Source organism: Cyanistes caeruleus, chromosome 10, assembly GCF_971803275.1.
Source record: "Cyanistes caeruleus chromosome 10, bCyaCae1.hap1.1, whole genome shotgun sequence".
NCBI classification, from domain to species: Eukaryota; Metazoa; Chordata; class Aves; order Passeriformes; family Paridae; genus Cyanistes; species Cyanistes caeruleus.
Window position 1 is genome coordinate 12,706,148 of NC_141710.1, and position 19,988 is coordinate 12,726,135.

The following is a 19,988-nucleotide window of genomic DNA, read 5'->3' on the forward strand; positions in this document are numbered from 1 at the left end:
GTCACCTCATTTTCATCATTTATACCCAAGAAACAATAAAGCTAAAAGATTTTTGCATGCCCCTGTGTGAAAGGAAAGTAAGCATGGAAAAGATCAGATAATCCCAGTACTTTCTTGTGCTACAGCCTGTTCAATACTAAAAATATCTGCAGCTCTTTGCAATAGCTACTGGAAAAAATACAAATTTCTGTATCATGTGTCATTTTATTGAAGAATCAGACTTCCTCCTATACAGCACATAGATGTAAGAGAGGCTAGGGAAGCTATTTCCCAGTATTGCTTAACTTTATCCTATATTTCATCCTCAGGTTGCTGGTCTTGCAGTTTCCCAAACTAATTTAATTTTTCTCATCAGAACTCCTGGGAAGTAAGTACTGAATGAGTGACAGGGACATCTGTAGGAGTAAAGAGGAGATAATTTCACCACAGAGGCTTCTGCCATATGAATAAAGCAAAAAAAGAAAACTAATGGGCTGGGACTGAGAAGGCTTTATGTTCAAAAAGAAGAAGTGCCAAGAAATTTCATATTTAGGAGAAGCTTAAGCACTGTGCAGTCAGAATCTGGTGAGCTCCTTTGATGTAGAGCTAGCTAAAATTTGAGTTATACTCCTCTTAACAGAAGGTTTTGGGAGGAACAGGATGCATAGAATTCTCACCATCATTGGGTTTGGAGCTGAAAAGTACACAGGATTTTGGGGTTTTAAAGAAAAAAACCTTAGTATTAGGTATAATGGTACTGAAACTAATGCTGGAGACAGAAAATAAGACAGCAGCAGGACTCTTGATAGCACCAGAATAGCAGAAAAGGATCAGCACCTGTGCCCTGTTGATAAAGTAGGGTTGGTCCAATATCAGCTTTATGAAGCAAAGTGTGAGTTCTGCTAATTTATCTAGAAGAGGTTGTAATTTGTCTAGGACAGATTATATTTCTATCTCTGTGATTAAGAAGAGCTGGATATCAAGTCTCTTTTGCATCTTCAATCTCTTACTTTCCTTCAGCTTATCATCCCTAGATTCTCACAAAAGCTAGAGAACTATTTTCTTTACAATTTCTTTCTTTCCTATGTTATGCATAATAGGCACATATATATGACAAATTTGATATTTGTTCCCTTAAATCACAGTGAACAGCACAACAAACTTCCAGTTGGCTGTGACAAAGTTACACAATGCACACATAAATATGTAACTTTTAAAAAAGTTTTGTCATATCAACATTCCAGAAATTTGGAGCTGGAACAGGCACAGTGAATGAGATGAAAAGGACACTGCTTTCTTGGTCAACAGGAAATGAAGAGTTTGGTAGGGAAGGAATGTGTTTGATTCCTGGTGTAGTGTTATCAGGGTAACAAAACAGAAAGGGCATAAGCTGTTTAAATGAAAAAGTGAAGGTGATTTTAATTCAAATGAAGTAGGCTGGTCATTGCAACTCTTCCAATTTCCACAGCCACCAAAACACTAAGAATCTGAAATACTGTTTTAATAAGAACTATGGTGGTACAAGAAACACAGACACCCACCCAAAAAGAAATTCAAAACCAAAAGAAAACCACATAATCCAATCTCTCAATCCTTTCAGTAAGAATTTTGTCAGGCTCTAAAACTGGATGGATATATAACATCTGTGAATGAAACTTCACTCAGAATCAACTTTTAAGGTCTGAATTTTAGGAAAGCTGCTGATGATATACATCAAATAAAGGATAACAGGCAGCAAAACTACCATGAAACATAATAAAATAAGAACATTTGAATAAGGGAATCTTTTATTGACTAGAATTTTCTCAAAGTTTCCAAGAAGGTTAGAGGCAGGGAGGGAATAATATCTACTGTCACAACAGTGAGATCAAGGAAGCACAAGCACATCCTGCTTCAACTCATGGCATTTATCCAACAGAACCCCACCATCACCAAAGCAAAAAACCCAAAGCCTACTCAGGTTTACACATTATCAGTTGTTAAGAACAGAGGATGAATACATCTGGGCTCAAGTTTAAACTTTAAAATTATACTGGATAAGCAGATGGTGCAAAACTAGACTAAATCTGCTCTATTTCATATCTGCATGTATTCCACAACAAGAAAGAAAAAGGAGAGAAGATTAGAAAATCCTGGAAGATTACTCTGATTCCAAGCTGCTAAAGTGATTTTACCTAGAAATCTGTAATGTTTCAATGTTAATATTTACTTGAACAGAAAATCAGAACTCCAGAAAATATCTGGTCACTGAAACTCTCCTGGACTGCCCATCTGCTGGGCAACAAAACACAGATACACAGAAAAGTGGTGAATTGTCTGCAGGCAGGGGAAGGGGAAAATGAGGCTGCAATGAAAATGCATCTGGTCTGGAACACATATTCTAGCAAACCAGGCAGGAGAGCAGAAGGCTACACAAGGGATGGGAAATTCAGCAAACAGCACAGAAGGAACAGCGACTCGAGGAAGCCGGGATGTGCGTACAGGGAACAGATGGCAGCGCAGCGCTGAGAAGCAGAGATTCTTACTTATATTGAACCCACGTAGAGCTGAAAAAGTTGACTTTAATTAAAAAAGTATGCCCCTTGCTTCCCTCTTCCCATCTGTCTATAGAAAGCCCTCTTTAGCAGGACCCATTGGATCTGTCTAAGCAGGACTCTTTTGCTGACAATTTTATATAACTGCTGATTTATATTCTTTTCTCAACTCTCAGAATATTCAATTTTCCTTTTCATGGTGCCTCCAAAGAGAGAACTGGAGTCTGGTAGTTAGAATGGCCACCATCATACTGACCCAGTATTGATCTTCCATATTTTTTTTAAAATGCATGGACCACCATACAAACATCATAAATCATTTTTGAGGAGATACTGTTTTGCTGCATTGTTTGTAATTTGATATTAACATTGCCTGGGACAGACCACAATGAATTCCACATGTCGTTGGTGACTTTCATGGGCTCTAATGTTTAATGAGCTTGTATCTCATTAATCACTTGAAAGACTGTGCCAAGGAATTTCAAAAGATTAGAAAAACTGCATTTGTATTTAGTTAAGAACACCTCCCACAGACCCTGGAAAACTCAGAAAGAGACTAGGTCCAGTCACTGCTGAGATGAATCCACTAAAAATGTTGCTGAAGGCTTAGCAAGCATTCACAAGCAATTTTATTTAGTATATTAAAGAGTAGGAGTGAGGTTTTAAAGGATTAAAACATGTGTAAGCCGCCTTATAGTGTCTATCAGGGCTATATATAGCAAAACCCTTTTTCTAATCTTAATGGGTCCAGTTTTGAAGATGTTCTAATTGACTAATCTAGATTATTTTGCAAATGAGTAGAACCAGGAACAAAACAAGCAAGAACAGAAGCCTGGAAAACCAGGGACCACATACCCAAAAACAGGGCAAACTTTTTTTGAAGTATTTTTTTTAAGAATTTTTCATCTTATGAAATTGGGATGCACTGATCTTTTGAACCACCTTTAAGAAAATCCATGTCCTTACCTAGAAAGCAAAGGAAGCTCAAGCCTTGATAAAAAAAGTTACTGAAAACTAAGTTTTTTACAGCATTATTGGCTTCATGCTACCCCAGCTGGACTTTTGCAGAAAGAAGATTTACAATATATTTCAAGACTATTGCTTAGAAAACAATCTTAGCTTAAACATATGAAAATTACACCATTTCCCAGAACTTAGTTATTCTCTTAAATTCCACTAGAAAACAGTACATAGATGCAGCATTGTAAACAGAAAAATCAGCCACACACTGGCCATTGAGCAGAGAGCTCTAACAAAACTTTTGTATTTCCTCTTTTTTTTTTCCTCATTCATTTTAAATACAAGAGGGAATGAAAAATACAGTTTCCATTAACAAAACTGAAAGAATGTGTGTTAACTACCTATATGAACAATGCAGGTTCAGAAGCAGATGCTTTACAAAAATACTTTGAAATCTTCTCTTCATGTTTTGGTTCCACCTTCTCCTAATCTTACACTGATCCAGCAGATCACCTAAGAACATGAAGCTAATCTGATCACTTAAACATCTTACCACTCTTTCAGAAAAGAATTTATAATTTTATTTTTGGTATGTCAGGTGAATCCTTGGGAAACAGAAAGGGTTGGTTCCCTTTTCTGTCAAGAAAAACTTATCTGAATTTTGCCTTGCTTTTTGGAAAGATGAGGTGACCAGTGAATGACTGCTGATGCCAACAGACTTGGCCTGCTGCCTTCTTCAAGGCCCTGCAAGAGCAGGCTTCACAGATTATGTAACTGCAGTTAATGTTATCCACATCCTTAATACAGCTCAGTTCTGATCTAGCAGAGTATAACTACAATGGAAAACTTAACCCACTAAATTATTTTCTATCCAATTTCAATTAAATATATTTCCATATTTCTAATATATTTGTTTGGCTATTCTATTATTTTTAAACACCTAAATGCACTAAAACTATAATAAAGTTATGGCAGCCCACTGGCACCTCATACCTTTTTGGAATGGCAAAATCTAACCTTCCAGAAATTCTGAATTTTGAGACAACATTATTATTATATTTCAGACAACCTTTTAATTTGAATGAATGCAACAATGGATGTCAATGTGAAGCACAAAGCCCTCTAAGAACTGTAAGCCTCTGCAGTCCTATGCTTCCCCCTTGCTGCTCCTCTCCTCACTACATTCCCTTCAAGCACTCGAGCTCCTGTATCCCTGGTATGCAGCACAATCAGAATTCTGACCATTCTGAATCCCAGCTCCCAGGATATATATATCCAAATTGCCTTGTGCTTCCTCTCATTCCTCTGCACCAATATTACAGTTCTTCCTTGCCATCCTACCTCTGCAGGAAACCCAGACACAGTCACGTGGCACTGAGATGTCTGCAGAGCCAGGGAGCAAGATGAAAATTAAATGGATCAGAAGCCACTACAAATTAAAATGGTTTATCAAAACACTTTTGTGTACTGAAGCAGCATCTGCTTTGAAACTGCTCCAGGTCACAGTATTTCTTTTCCAGTTGAATTCACAGTAAAGCAAAATCCCTTTTTATTCATGAGTGATGTCTTGAAAGGAGGTAGAAATCTGTAGTACAAGCGAGGGAATAAGGAAAAGGCTTCCAAATAAAAGTGAAAATGAGAACATCCTGACTTCCCAACCACATTTCTAGAGGATAATTCCTGTTTCATAAGCTCTTGCTCATCTGCTATAAATCCCTCTACAGCATCCAGCCCCAAGAGATCTGTGCAGCTAGGGAGACTCTGTATGACACCTATGGCATGTATGTACCACAGAGAAATGTACCAGTACAACCCAACAGGTGACCAGTGTGCAACATGAGCTCCTGGCAAGTTGTAAGATAAAGCCTGGAGCCTACAAGGAGAAAGCCTTAGGTCAACTGAGTACAGCTGTGGTGGTGCCTGATGCATGAGACACTTCTGTAAACAGCAGAACACACTCACATTCCATGTTTGGCTTTTACCTGTCCCAAGAAGGCTGGTAAATTGCTGAAATTTAATTCAGTGGAGCAGAAAAACTTTGTAAGGCATCCCTCAAATTTACTGAACATTCCTGGAAACTAAAGGACTGGCCAGAAGACATTTTAAAGAATGCAATTACATCTGTTTTCACCCAATTCCATAACCAAGGAATATTGTGGAGATTTAAGGGAAAGAAAAGTCAGTGGTTACATAATTTGAGTCCAAATTCAATAAAATCAATTTCATTCAGCTATAATAGCCTACTCCAAACCCAGTAATTAGAGCTTATTTACAATGGATTTGAAGAGAAAGATACGGAAAATTCAAGCCTTTGCATGAGAAGACTTTTTCAGTGACTCATTTTTCTATAGCCTAACTTAGGCTTTCCTATGAGAGAACTGCTTGCAAAAATCCTCTTTTCCCAAAAATAGGAGAAGAAAAACAAATGGGAAATTTATGATGGGAAAATAGGAAATGTGATAGGATGTAAAAACATAAATTAACATTCCTCACCACATCTATGAACATACAAACTGTCATATGCAATTACAGGGAGTGAAATGAACCAGTCCCAAGTGTCTCCCAAATGCTCCTATCATACTGAATCTCTTTACTCAGTTATAATGAACCCTGATGGATGTCTAGAATCTCCTTGATCTGTCCTAGCTGTCAGCATCTTTTACAAAATCCTGCTGGATTCATAAATATAAATAAAATACATATGCAATACAAGCAGTTATAACTGATGCTCTCCATCTCTATGGAGACATTTGAGAAACACCAATAATGAACAACAATTTTATGAATATTTTAATACTTGTTAACCCATTTCCAAATGGCAGAAACAAAAAATGAGGATAATTATAAGAACACACACACATAGATACATAAAAAGTTTACCATTTAAATTAATCTACTGAGGAGAAAAAAAATACTGTGTGAAGCTATCATTTAGGAAATATGAAGATGACCAAAGAATACACACATTTTTATCAAGTGCATTCAATCATATGGATAGTATTTTCTACTTGGAAATGCAAACCACAAACAGACTGCTTTCCTATGCTAACAAATAGTAACAATTAAGAAAATATTCCCTTTACTAATCTCTAAGATATAAACAATGAATATCTGATTCAATTTACCTCCCACACCAGACCTGATGAAGCTGATAGCTGGACTTCCATTCAAACTTGTTTTGTGAGAAGTAAAAATAAGGCAGAGATGCCAGACACCAGTAACTACAGCTCTCTGAGGTAGGCTGGCCATGAGTCAATTCATGCTTTTTCTCCAAAGTACAATGGATCTCAGTTTTCTAGTTACACTTTTCCCTCAAGGCATACCTCAAAAGGGTACAGTGAGCCCTAATGTGATTCTAACATTTTCACTCTAAATAGAGATTTTAAGCACTGTTCAGAAGAAAAGATGTTCCGTGCAGACCAAGTATCTTAAGGGGAGGGTGAATCAATCCATTCTTTGATTAATTTCCCAGATGCCTGCCCATAATCTCAAGTAATTTGAATAACTTCACCCACATGCATCCTCTCAAATGGGCCATATAAACCTTTGAGAACTGAATTCTCAGTACAGCTCAGCTGCACAGTCTTGTCCAGAATGCTTCAGTAGCCATGAAGGAATAAGTACAACTCTAGCCTTGAAATCTACAAGTGACAGTCACTGAGTAATTTCTAAGAGGCAGTGTATGGGCAAATTTTGCTCTGGGCAAATCTCTGGGAAATGACTCAAAATCTCAGCAGTCAGTCAAGTACCTCAATACACATTGCAAGAAAATAAATTATCTACTTGGACAAATGGTAATGAAGAATGCTGTTATTTCCAATTCAGAAAGAGCAGAAACTGTCCAAAATGTTTAGTTCTCTTCTTCTAAAAGGTTCTGACTTTCAAAGTATGAAAGGATTCTTTTCATCTTAAAGCCTGAATCCTAGAAAGAAAGGACTGAAAACCAGCTGATTTTGTATGAAGCCTGCATATATCCTTGAGCAAGGGAAACAAATGAGTCCTGGAAGCCCATATTCTACACCAGAGAAATATTTGCTCTTCTCCTAAGAGCCACACCTCACCATCCCCTCCTGGCAGAAAAAACAGTGACCATAAGTGCCCTCTTTGAACAAAAAAAGTGGTCAGGTGCTCAAAAGGACAACTCACAGACAAATAAAAGCATATATTTTATTTCTCAATAAGGTGAGAGGCCCCTACTCAAGATGCAAGAAGGTGCAGCAATTTGAACCACCCATGACAACACTGAAGAGCCAAGCAGAGGACAGACCAAATGTGTATCAACAGAATATTTGACAATTCTGACACCAAGGCAAAACAAGTATTTCAGAACCAATGCTGACCTTACTGTTCTTTTAAAAAGGCAGCCTCAGAATGAGCTCTCTTAGAAAATTAATCCTGGAACACTGTACAGATGGAACATGTGACCAAGATGCAGCCTCCTGAGACAATACAGGATTGGCAACACAGGCTGGCTGCAAGGATTTGACCGGGAAGCAGGCAAACCAATCATTTGGCCTTATTATGAACAGAGTTCCTGGGTCAGGGGAGAGACATGATGCTGATGCAGGTGATGGGGGTGGGGAATGTGAAAGCTAATGCTTCAAACATTTGAGGTCAGGATAGAAGAAACATGACAGAAAAGAAGAAATAAAGAACAACTAAAAGTGTGCTGCTATTAGCCACCTAACAGGCAAAGGCAGCAGTCCTGCTCCATGTCCAGTCCTGATGGACACCTACACTCACCCCTTGACAGTACTGCTAAAGGAAAGTTTCAAACAGACAAGTCTGTGCAAGGAAGACCCAGTGCTGGGCCAACCAATTTAGCAAAATTGGAGAAAATTGCTGATCATCACAGTTCATAAAACAACAAAAATGTCTTAGTATATATAACACCAATAATAGATGAGTTTACAGACTCAAACATTTCATTTTAGACTATTAATTTTTTTAAGTTTCAAATAGAGCCATTTGAAATGCTGCAGAAATACAAGACAAATATGTGTTTTGATGATGTAGTGTTCTGCACAACACACAAAGATGGTTAATCAGCATCAGCTGTAGTTTAATCTGGACCAGAAGAAACAGCTGGATAAATAGAAATAACAGTTCAGTGTGAAACCAAGGAATGAAAACCTGATGGCCTCCTTAGATAATCTGAATCAACACAAAAGATAAGAAATTAGTCTTCTATCTTCCTACTATTAAAGCATATAAAACCACCATATTAAAGGACGAAGAGAATTGGAAATACGAAGGAATAAAAGGGTATTTCTATTAAGTTCTAGATTTACTGGATTAATTTTAATTTTATGACATTGGTAATATTTACTCAAGAAACAGAAATTCTGCAATGGCGAAAACAAGAAATGTGGCAAAGCCTTGGCAGCAACACTTACAGATATTCCAGTCTGGTTACTTGCAATTATGCTAACGTGTGTGACAACATCCATTACATTAATTGTTTCAAAAGATGTGTTTGATGGAAGGACACTGTAGATTATCTTTCTCTGAGTTTCAGACTGTACAAGAGAACTTGAATGTATAAAGCAACCCTTACCTTCTGGACGGTACTGAGCTACAATAGTCACAGCTTGACCTGCATTCTTCAGGGCTGCTGCTGCCTGTTCGTGGGTTGCTGCCTTTAGATCTACTCCATTTACCTACAAGTAATAGAAAAAAGCTCTTTATCAAAATTAATGTTTGTGTTTATCACCACAGAACACACACCTGTGGAAAAAATTTAACTGGATACAAACTAGTTTCCATGCCATATGTATTTCCCCTGTTCCCAATATTGTTCCTGAAATCAAGTCAATAAAATCCTCTCACCCCTCTTAAGAATTACTGACACTATCATAGTCTATCACTCAGTGAATGATTGAGTTTCTTGTTGTTTAAGAGTGTTTGCTTTCTTTTTAAGAAGGCACTGAGAATGTTATTTTTTGTGATGGTTCAGGCACCTTCTTAGCCAAATAATGCCTACAGACCATAATGTCGCCACATCCAATAACAGACAGCACCCTGTGTGAATCTGGCATTGTTTTCAATGCAGCAGATTTAAAAATAGCATCACAAAAAAAATGAAGCAGAAATGTGCATTCCACATTTTACTCCAAAAGTAGTTTTCACAGTTCAAACTAAAATAAATATGTGCTTTAATATCAGTTTTACTAACAGCTGTTAAAAGGACATCATTCCTCTTAAATAACTTCCAAACTACAATATAATTGTCCAAATAATTGACTCTCTATAAACTAAGTAATTTCACAAAGAAACACATAACATATTTATGACCTTCAATACTCATACAGTAAAAGCCCTTAGAGAGGCATGAGCTGGAAGTTCAGCAGTTACTCCAGGAACTAACAACCCAGTCTTAGACACTGATGCCAAGGGTCTCCATCTCATTAGAAGGTTTATTTCTGAAACCTGTATTCTTCCAATTTAGACACACACAGCCTCAGCTACCAGACAAAGATAAGTTAATGTCTTCACTGAACATCTCAGAGAGGGGAGTGCTATTTTAATCACTTTATAAATGAGAAACTGAGGCAGACTGAAGTCCTCAAAGATACTTTGGAAATATATTAGCATCTATTCCATTGCCTCAAATTTAGCTCAATTAATAACATTCTTTGTATATCATTAATTTGCATTAATACACAGGGACAGGGAAACTTTTATTGCTGTTTAAATAAAAGAAGCAAGGAATCCTACAGAAATTATCCGATCTCCTTTCCTAAGTTCTCCACTCAGGTCAGCTGGCCCTCCTGCAAGGATGAAAGAGATGAAAATTCCTTCTCCATCTTCTCCTCCAACAATGTTGAAACCAAGACCTGTTGATCCTCGATGTAGGACGACCTTTCTAGGCTCCCTGAAGGAAAAGAAAGGAATATGAAATCTTGGTCACCAGATAAGAGTAAAAGTAAAATAAAAAATTAGGAAAGTTTCTAGATGCAAAACAAAATCCCCTCCCTGCTGTTAGCTGAACTGAACAAATCTGTATGTATGTATAAGTAAATAAATTCCTATTATGCTACAATACTATTCAGCACTAAATGTCATTACTTAATATTTTCCACATTGTTCAAGAACATCAGTGTAAATCATGACATTCTCAAATACATTTTCAATTCCAGCAAAGCAACTGCAATTGAAGAAGTTAAACTAAACCAAGTGGTTGCACTTTTTCATAGGATCTTCTCCTCAGTCGAATGAGGGGAGGAAAGAAGAAATATTGATAAGACCAGTCAAATTCTGATGCAGAATGACTCCTTCCAAAAATCTATTATCTGCTACTCGATTTAATACAAGTAAAACATAAATGATCTCAGAAAAAGACATTTCTAATAAAGCAGAGAAACTGTGCACTGCATTTCAAAAATCACTAGAGAGCACTAAAGAACAATTAATGGACATTAAGTATTTGGAGGCATTAATTATTAATTTACAGGATAAAGAAAGAAGCTGCTTTTTTTCCAAAACAAAAAGTATCATCTAGTCCAATCTTTAAAAATCACTCAATTTTTGCATTAGCTATTAAGTCATCTTCGGGCAAATTCTTAAATTTCACCTCCATTAACTGTTATATTCATTTTTTCAGAGTACTATTCTATTTCAAATAAATGACATTTTGAAAATCTCTGTACATATTGCTCTGGATCAGAGCAATACATTAAAAAAAACAGAAGAGAGAATAGAAAGATGCAGTATCTTTTAAAATAACACTCAAAATTTATAAACCTCTTTTTGAGATGGAGAGATTGTAATATGAGAAGGTAATTTAAAGAAAAACTAAATATTTTCTGAACAGCCCTTGCATTTCAAAAGAAACCTAAAAACAGCCTTTTTACAATAATTTTAAAGGAAAGCAATAAAACTGTAATTATATCAAGAGGACAAAATCATTTTGGCTTATATGACTAACTAGCCCTAAGTTAAAAATCAGTACAAAGACATATCCTACCTTCCACTACACTAAAATCAATTCTCCAGTTTATTATGCCACTTAGGTTTCAATCCTGGGTGGACCCTGCCTTGGAATCTGAGTGACATTATCCATATCAGGTGATGGTATGATGGTGACAGAATTCAGCAGCAGCATACTGAAATTGCAGTATAACCTCCCTATACTTGCAGAACAGAAGGGCAACAAAATTACAAGAGCTTCCCTGTATCAGCAATGATGAACAAAAGATTAATGCAATCTACTGAATCATTGAAGGAATGAAAGGTCTGTTAATGGGAAAGGATTAAGAGCTCTCCGGTGTTTCTGGATTTAGAATCCATCAAAACAAACCCTTGTCTGTGGGGGCAGAGAAGACTCAAACATTGCTTGCTTTAAAAAAAGAGATAATCTCTGGTCTGTTCATACTACCATCCTAAAAATCTCTTGCCAATGCCTGCAGCATTCCCAGGGCTTTCTGATTTTAAAAGCTGTTCCTGGACTGATAAATAGTGTGTGTGTATAAATACATAAAATATACCTAATTTTCTCCTTACAATAATGTTTACAAAGGTTAAAAAAATTATTTCTTGAAAAGAAATACAGCATTCACTAGTATTTTGCTCGCTAACACATCTTGGAGCTTCCCTCGTTAATCAATTTGACACTTAGCTTTGATTATTCATTACCTGGTAATCTCATCATCTCCAAGCATTCCCTTGGGAACTGGTGAATACCGCCCTGGTGATGCTGGAGGCAGGGACTGTCCCAGGTAGGCAGATGGAGTGATATGGTTATCCACTGGCTGAGAATAAGCTTCACAGAGGTGGAAGGAAAACAGTAGAAGACATTAGGATAATAACAAAAAAGAGCCGAAGGAACTGAAACAAAGAAGTGACTTCTTTTAAAACAAACTATAGCATTTTAAATGATATATTATAAATATCATGGCTCTAAAATAGTGTGTTGAATCTGTACACTCCCCAGTCTCCTCCCTATGTCAGTAAGCAAATTTTTCAGTTGCATTGTGTCTCAAATAAAACTTTTTTAGAAACAGTTACTGTGGATAGTTGAACCCATGGGAACAGTCTGGAAATTTTTCTGCTTTAAAGCTGTTTTTAACTTGACCGAAGAAAAGTTTTAACTGAACCACAACACATATACCAGAAGAAATTTAGCATCTTAATGATTACAATTGATGGAAAATATTCTACAACACCAAGAGAATTATTGTAATAAATAATTAAGAAGGTGCATGATATTTCCAAGTTAGGCACATCAATTTTAAGTGCTCATTAAGGCACAGTCATACCCACTGCTGCTATTACAAAATATGTTCTTCAATGGGAAATGTTTTGTTTTTTTCCTGGTGTATGTGATTCGAACTTTGAGGCTTAAACAGGAAGGGCAGGGGCTTTTCACAAATTCAGAATTATTGAAGTTGCCAGACCCTTTGTCCTTAGTTGCTGTATCTGATGGAGTAGCTAACCTTCAAGGATTTACATTAAACCCAAAGCTCTTTAGCTGAACATGGCACAGACTTAAGAAGTAATCTGTATATTCACCTTTTGGTTTTTTTCTTTTTAAACCATTATCAAAAAGTTTGAATCATTTACAAACTTATCAAGAGTATTCTTGATACATACATACATATACATATATATACACACACACATGATGTATTTGCTAAATAGCTGTCTTTCAAACCACCCAGTCTGGGCTGGATTGTGCCTGTATTGTTCTAGATTCCTAGAAAACCTGTGTGCAGTAAATTCTTTACATTGCATATGCATCAGGCCAACACTGTCAGCATTTCAGCAAGCATTAAAATCCACTTTAACAGCTTCTGCAGTTTAAAAGCACTGGCTGATAAAGGAATTGTGCTTCTCAGACACACCAGCCCTCAGCTGCATGAGAATGTGCAGAACTTTTGGATACACAAGAGGCTTCAGCAAAATTCAGAACAGAAGTGCAAGAGGCACCTGGTGCCCTTCTACAACAAAGACAGAAGGAAGCTCCCTCATGTTGCTTGGCTTCATGAGGTCTAAAGCAAAGAGAATGCTGCTTTTGCTAAAACCAAAGGGTCAACATAAGCATTCACATTAGAAAATTTCCTAAAAATTAGGAGCTGTTCAACATATGTGATTCCTAACACAGTTTTTTGGAACAGCAGTAACACATTGCACCTTCATCCTTGTACTCCCTGCAAGGATTTTATACATCCCACTTCCTTCTGTCTGTCCCAGTACAATACATGGCTTGTGTGTAATGGTAAGAGATTTGGACACCTAACTTTCAATTTTCAAAACTTAGGGTTTTTTTAGTCACACTGGAATTTTAGCAGCAGATTTTCACAATGATTACCAAACCATAGTGCAATATTTACATTTCAGTTTAAAAAAAAAAAGTTTTTCAATGCGACATTATTATTGCATATATTGTATGCATTTTTTGCTTAAAACAAAACCACACATAAATAGTTATTTTGTTTTTGCTCAGAAAGTTTTAAAGTTAAAGCACAAAAAATTAAATGCAAGACATTATGAGCTCTTTTCCAACTACAGAAAAATGGGTGTTGATTAAAAAACCTGAACAACTGTTGCACAGTATAGCAGCTCTGTACATTCTGTTCCTGCACTAAATTATCTCATTCCACAAAATGAATTTGAAATTTCTTTTAACAAGCCAATGGTAGTCATAATGATGCATATTTTATAGGAAGTAATTAGATACAAATTCTATATTCATTGACTTGCAGTACTTCTCATTTGATTGTTTTTCATGTTCCTGAAGCTTTTAACTGCACTGTGTGTTCAGAAACATACACACAACCTATTACATGACCTTATTTTTAAATTTTTTTTTATCCTTTCACCACACAACTAAAAGTCAGCCATCAATCAATGTAACAGTTTCATTTTGTTTATTTCAGACCTGTGTACTGCTCCACAACATCATTGGCTGCATCCTTTGCAAAGCTTTACATATCCTACTTACTTGGAACAGCCTGGTCCTTTCTCAAGGCCGCTGTTCTCAGTGCTACAAAAAGAAACCTAGACAAGGCACAAAGAGGCTGCTCTCTGTGGAGCTCCTGCACAAACCCATGCACCTTTCCTGAAACTGTTTCAGATGGAAATTGTACCTGAAGCATATTCATGAGGAATATGACAGAAATAAAAGGCAAGTCATGACTTTTTGAATCCTAAATGAGGTCTAAACTTCTATTTCCAGGTAAATATTATTACTGATGGAACTGATAAAGAAAATGTCTTTTGGATGAACAGAAAATTGCATGCATAAAATCAACTTGCTTTGACAGGAAAAGTCAGACTCTTAAGAAAAAATTCCATTTTCAAATCCACCCTTTTACATAATACAGTTCTAGACAAAAAGAAAAAATGGAAGATTTCCTATTATTTTCCTATTAACTGTAAACTGAGGACACCAATCAGAAGTACAATCTCTATAATGGGCAATAAAATTAAAACTTTATTGTCTTTTACAGTTATTACATATTCTTCTCTTCCTGTACTTAGAGCATTTAAGAAATAATAAGGCATCCATGTCTAGTGAAGAAACTGATTATTCTCTACCTTCCAGTATTTTATTTCTCAATGCAGGGTTGAAATACTGTACCAAGGCACAAACAAAAAAACAAAACAAAACTGAAAAAATACTTTGAAATTAATTAGGAGTCAAAAATGCATCACTGATAATATCTTCAAAGGAGGCCTGTATTGGCAGCAAGTCCTCTCTCTCCAAAACCATTTAGCCACCTTTTTGACTCTGATATTCTACTACTATGCACTTCACAGGTAATGTTGGTGTTTTAAACAGCAAGTACTACACCTTTTTAGTAATATTTCAACTGAATAACTTTAAAAGCATTTACATGAACAAATTACTGGATATGTGTTCCAGGAACCATTTAATGACCACCATTTATGAATAGATGAGGGAAGCAGTTTACACTCCTGCTGACACATGACCCCTCCCGCAGGCTAACAGCTGTGATTATCACACACACATCAGCTGAGCCCCAATGCTCTGCCACAGAACCATCCCACCCACAGTGCTGTTGTTCCTCTGCACACAATAAACAAGGGGGGAACTTCTGTTGCATTTCCATATTTTCTATACTGGAAGTTCTCATTTTTCAGCCTGACAGAGTGTGGAGAACAGCACTCAGAGGGCAATGTGCTCAGAAAGAACAATCCTTCCTAATCACATTTTTCTTGAGTCACAAAATGCAGAGCACTGTAAAGTAACTGCTTACCCTGGCAATCCACACCTCAAGAGCTAAAACATAAATCTCAAAGGAGCAATAGAAACAGGCATAGTAATCAACTATTCCAGGTCTATGGCCAAGCCTTCATCGCCCATGCATATCCCAGTCTCTAGAGCAACAGCACACAATCTCAAGCTTTTTTTTTCCACATTCATTCCCTTCTGAATCTCTGGTCTCAAACAGCTCCAAATCTTCTCTAACAAGATTTTCAATGGTAACTTCCCCCACAGGCAGCTGGAAGCCATTCATTCACTCTGATAAATATCAAAAGACAGAGGTCAATTTTCAGCCCCAGGTGCACAATGTTGGCACAACATCTGTACTCTTCACAATAAATACTGCCATAAATTAGAATCTCAGAAACCTCTTGATCAAATATTCCTTGTTTCTAGGCACTAACCCTAAGGAAATATCAAATGATTTAATTATCCATATGGATACTAACTTATTTGGGCCTTTCATTTGAGCCATCAGACCACCTGACAAGGCTACACTCTTGTGTAGCTGATACGAATTTTAAAAGAAATCAGATTTTGCACAAAACCTAGATCAAGAAAATTGTTCTCAAACAGTTCTTCAGTATCCTTAGCTCTGCATTTGAAATCTTCATCACCAGGGCAAGTGAGGCAGCCCTATAACTAAAAAAGTTCTAAAGGGAAAATCTTAAAGACAAACCAAATTCTGAATTTGGACTTTTGAATTAACTACCATGTCCACACAAGTTAGCACAGTGAGCAATCTACTGCATGTTCTGCACAGTACCAAGTACTGTGCTCTGTGCTTTTAGATATTTCTGATGAGAATTAAAAAAAAACCACACAGAAATACATAAATGAAATAAAATAAGCAAACAATAAGCCCTCCCAAGGGGGTTCTGTAAGTTAGCAATTCACATATAAACTCAAGTAGTAAAGTTTCTACCTTAACCTTAATTATCATTTGTAATAGCCATGTACACAGAGAGCCTCTGTGCACACCTTACCTCTCCTTTATGGTAGGACTGAATTCCTAAGCACCTGGCTAAAAGGATTCTATGGACAGAAATAGGATGGAGGATTGCAAATGCATGTCTCAAAATGAGCTGCAGATGAGTAGGTGAAGAAAGAAGCCTGGTAACTGTTTCAACGCTGACTGACAATCCAGGTGATCCTAGAAAATACCTCTTTAATATCTGCCATCTGGTAAAAGCACTTCAGAATCCCCAATCTAAAGCTCTTTAGCCCTGTACTGCTCTGCAAAATGCAGTATAAAAGACTACATACAGGTGCACCATTTTTTGGTAAGAGACCTATCTAACTGAGCAGCTTCTTGCAGAAAGCAAAGGCTTTCTGGTTGCAAAGTTATCGTATCATTTATAAAGCAGAATCAGCCTTTGAGGAGATTGATGTCTCCCTTTGAGATTTCCTTTGTAAATGTGCAAAAGCTGAGAGATACTGGAAAAGCTTTTGCTCTGCCCCGTATTAGAAAAATAGCATTTAGCAGCTCAGACACATGCAGTTGTTTTTCATAAGTGAAAGATTAAGACTAAACTGATTTCCTAGAATTAAGTCATTAAACACCTCAGCAAGACCTTTAGGTCTGATTTGGGTTCAAAATTCTGGCAGTAAGTTCAGTCTCTGTATCAGCTGCAGTAACAGCCCCCTGCACTTTGATCAACAGAGAGAGACACAAGCTCATGATGCCTTGGGTAGAAAAGGCTTTCCTGTTGTAACAAGAAGAAACAGACTAAAGTTTTATCAAAGAACCCAGCACTGTGCAGAGAAATCTTCTTTGGTCTACCAGAAACAGTGAAAAACAGAGTATCCTCAGATAGAGAACTCAAGGGAAGTGTAGCTAAATGAAATAAAATTCAGAAAATCTATGCAAAAGTACAGACATCCCACAAACCTTGTCAAGGGCCACTAAAGGACAAAGACAAACAAGATGCCTGGAATCTGAGAAAAACTTCCATGACTTTTTTCAGAATGCTTGAGTAGGAGGAGAAAGGTTCCCAGAAGCAGCTGCTGGAGCTTGAAGTATATGACAAGGAGACTGGCTTTTCACTTCTCAGCAAAAGGATAGAAGTGACACTTCCCACAAAGAATAGGATACTGGGCTGCACAGAATGCCACCATCTTTCAAATTACCCTTGGAGAGCAAGCAGAGAGAAACTCTGGAAGGAGGATGGTAATGGGACAAAAGGAGCCTACACATGTGACCAGGCCATTTATCTCCAGTAATGGATGTGACACAAAGTCATACTTACTGAGAAATTAAGGACAACAACCAACAGCCACCTTTGCCAGTTTCACTGATTTATTAGCACTGGGCAAATTACCAGGAATCAGCTCCTTCCCTACCTCCTTCCCCTCAAACCAGTTTCACCTTTATTCTCACAAAAGGTTAACAAAGTAAATATTCCAATGACTGAGTCAAGGTGGAGTAGTAAGAGATGAGATATCTCAAGGTTTGTCACATTTCAATCTACAGCAGTGTAATTGCATTACTGCAACATTACCAGGAGCACTGTAAAAAAATCAGATTTCTCTGTTCCAAAGAATATGAATTCCAGGTGAAATATATGAAAAGACGAGTTATATGGAGAGAGAACAGGAAGACTACTTTCCAAGGAAGCTGGGAAAGTTTATTGAACAAACTAGATTCAGTAAGGGAAAATAGCTGCTCTCTAACCATAATATATATGAGTAGAAATCTAGGGAACAGTCAGTGGAGGCTGAAAATTAGATATGTCAAAGAACAGAGCCTTCAACAGCATCCTTATAATAACACAGCGGAGATAAAACCTAATTAGTGTCAAATTGTAATTCAATAAGCTTACAAGTAGATTTTAAGATACTATAGCTATTGCCAATAAATGATGGGCTTATAAGGTATTTCAGTCTCTGTTGTGCTGCACTTTTGTTTGCTGGTCTTTGCATACTGTTTTCAATTACATCTTTCAGTCCTCAGCTCCTTTTTCTCATATGAAGTAGTACCTAAACAGAGCAGTGCTACATATCAATTGCACATATCTAATGGCAGGAAACAAAGTAATACCTAAAATGACTTTCCTCTAGAACCATTTCATGTGATGACATGAGTACAACTGGTCATCCAGAAAAGTCAGTCTATTCAGTCTTGGAAAGATACTGTTATATCATTCTCTTATCTTTCTCCAACTACTAAATGATAATAACCCTCTTGAAGTATACTCAACTCAAATATTTCTTTACATTGTAGTTCAGCCCTGAACTTTCTGGATTTGTGTTTGACTTTGAAAAAAATACCTGGAGCCCCACTGCTGCTGTCTTTTCAGTATACAAGCTATAGGATGCTGTTCTGTATAGTATACAGTTTTCCTCATTAATCAACTTATATCAGATTTTTGCCTCTTAGAATTTCTAAAGGCTTGCAACAGTTCAAATACTAAGCCTTAAAGGGAAAGTTAATTAAATCAGAAAGATAAGAAGAACTTACAGTTTGTGATGTCAGGAGGGGCATAACTGTCATTCATGAACATGCTGGTGGGTTTTGCAACCTTCAGATAAACAAAGTCAGATGTGTTTTTTAAGGCAGTCACTGCTTCTTCATGAGTAACTTCTTCTAAGCAAACACTGTTGACCTGAAGAGAAAAATAAACATTGTCAACCCAGAAAAATGTACTGTTTTCATAGGACACTCACTGATGGCTGTTGAAACACTGTCATTGAGAGTATTTATTAGGATTCACATGCCATAACTGGTTACATAAATTTATATAAGAGATGCTTTGTTAAGTATGAGAAAGACAAGTATTCCTATGAAAGATTATAATAAACTGTATTGACCACAACATTGTAAAGAAGCCACACATGACTTTGGGGAGCTAATGGGATAAATAGGGCACTCAAAGTGTTCAAGTGTGCACACTTACACAGTGTGTTACTGCAAACATTACATAGAGAAAAGTTTCTTCTAATAAGAATAAATCCCACATCATCCTGTCATGACGTAATTATGTTCCAGACCTTATAACAGGACAATATATTCTGGCATAATGTCAAAAAGCTGGGCTCAAAACTTGAGAGGGTCCCAGAATAACTGATTTACATGCCAAGTAACAAGAACTAGTTCAACTACAAACAACTATGCCAAGTAACAAGAACTAGTTCAACTACAAACAACTATTTTAAGCTATTGCTATTAGAGTGAAACACTAGCACTTCCATTAAAAAAAAAAAACCCTAAACAATTACTATATCATCAATTGGTGAATTGAGTTGTTGACCCTCTTTTATTGTGAAAGGGAAGAGAGACAGAAAGT

The 19,988-nt window shown here is 36.8% G+C and overlaps 1 protein-coding gene across 24 annotated transcripts in view; it reads right to left on the bottom strand.

Moving 5' to 3' along the window:
- The window catches only part of DLG1 (discs large MAGUK scaffold protein 1), a 147,835-nt gene that overhangs the window by 29,977 nt on the left and 97,870 nt on the right, over positions 1-19,988 (bottom strand). For all 24 annotated transcript variants that reach the window (XM_086843555.1, XM_086843554.1, XM_086843559.1 and 21 more), the window contains 4 exons: positions 19,163-19,307; positions 12,108-12,234; positions 10,191-10,347; positions 9,031-9,133 (listed from right to left, as the gene is read on the bottom strand). In XM_086843555.1, the coding sequence (XP_086699681.1) occupies positions 9,031-9,133; positions 10,191-10,347; positions 12,108-12,234; positions 19,163-19,307 (532 nt within the window). The remainder of the gene's footprint in view (positions 1-9,030; positions 9,134-10,190; positions 10,348-12,107; positions 12,235-19,162; positions 19,308-19,988) is intronic.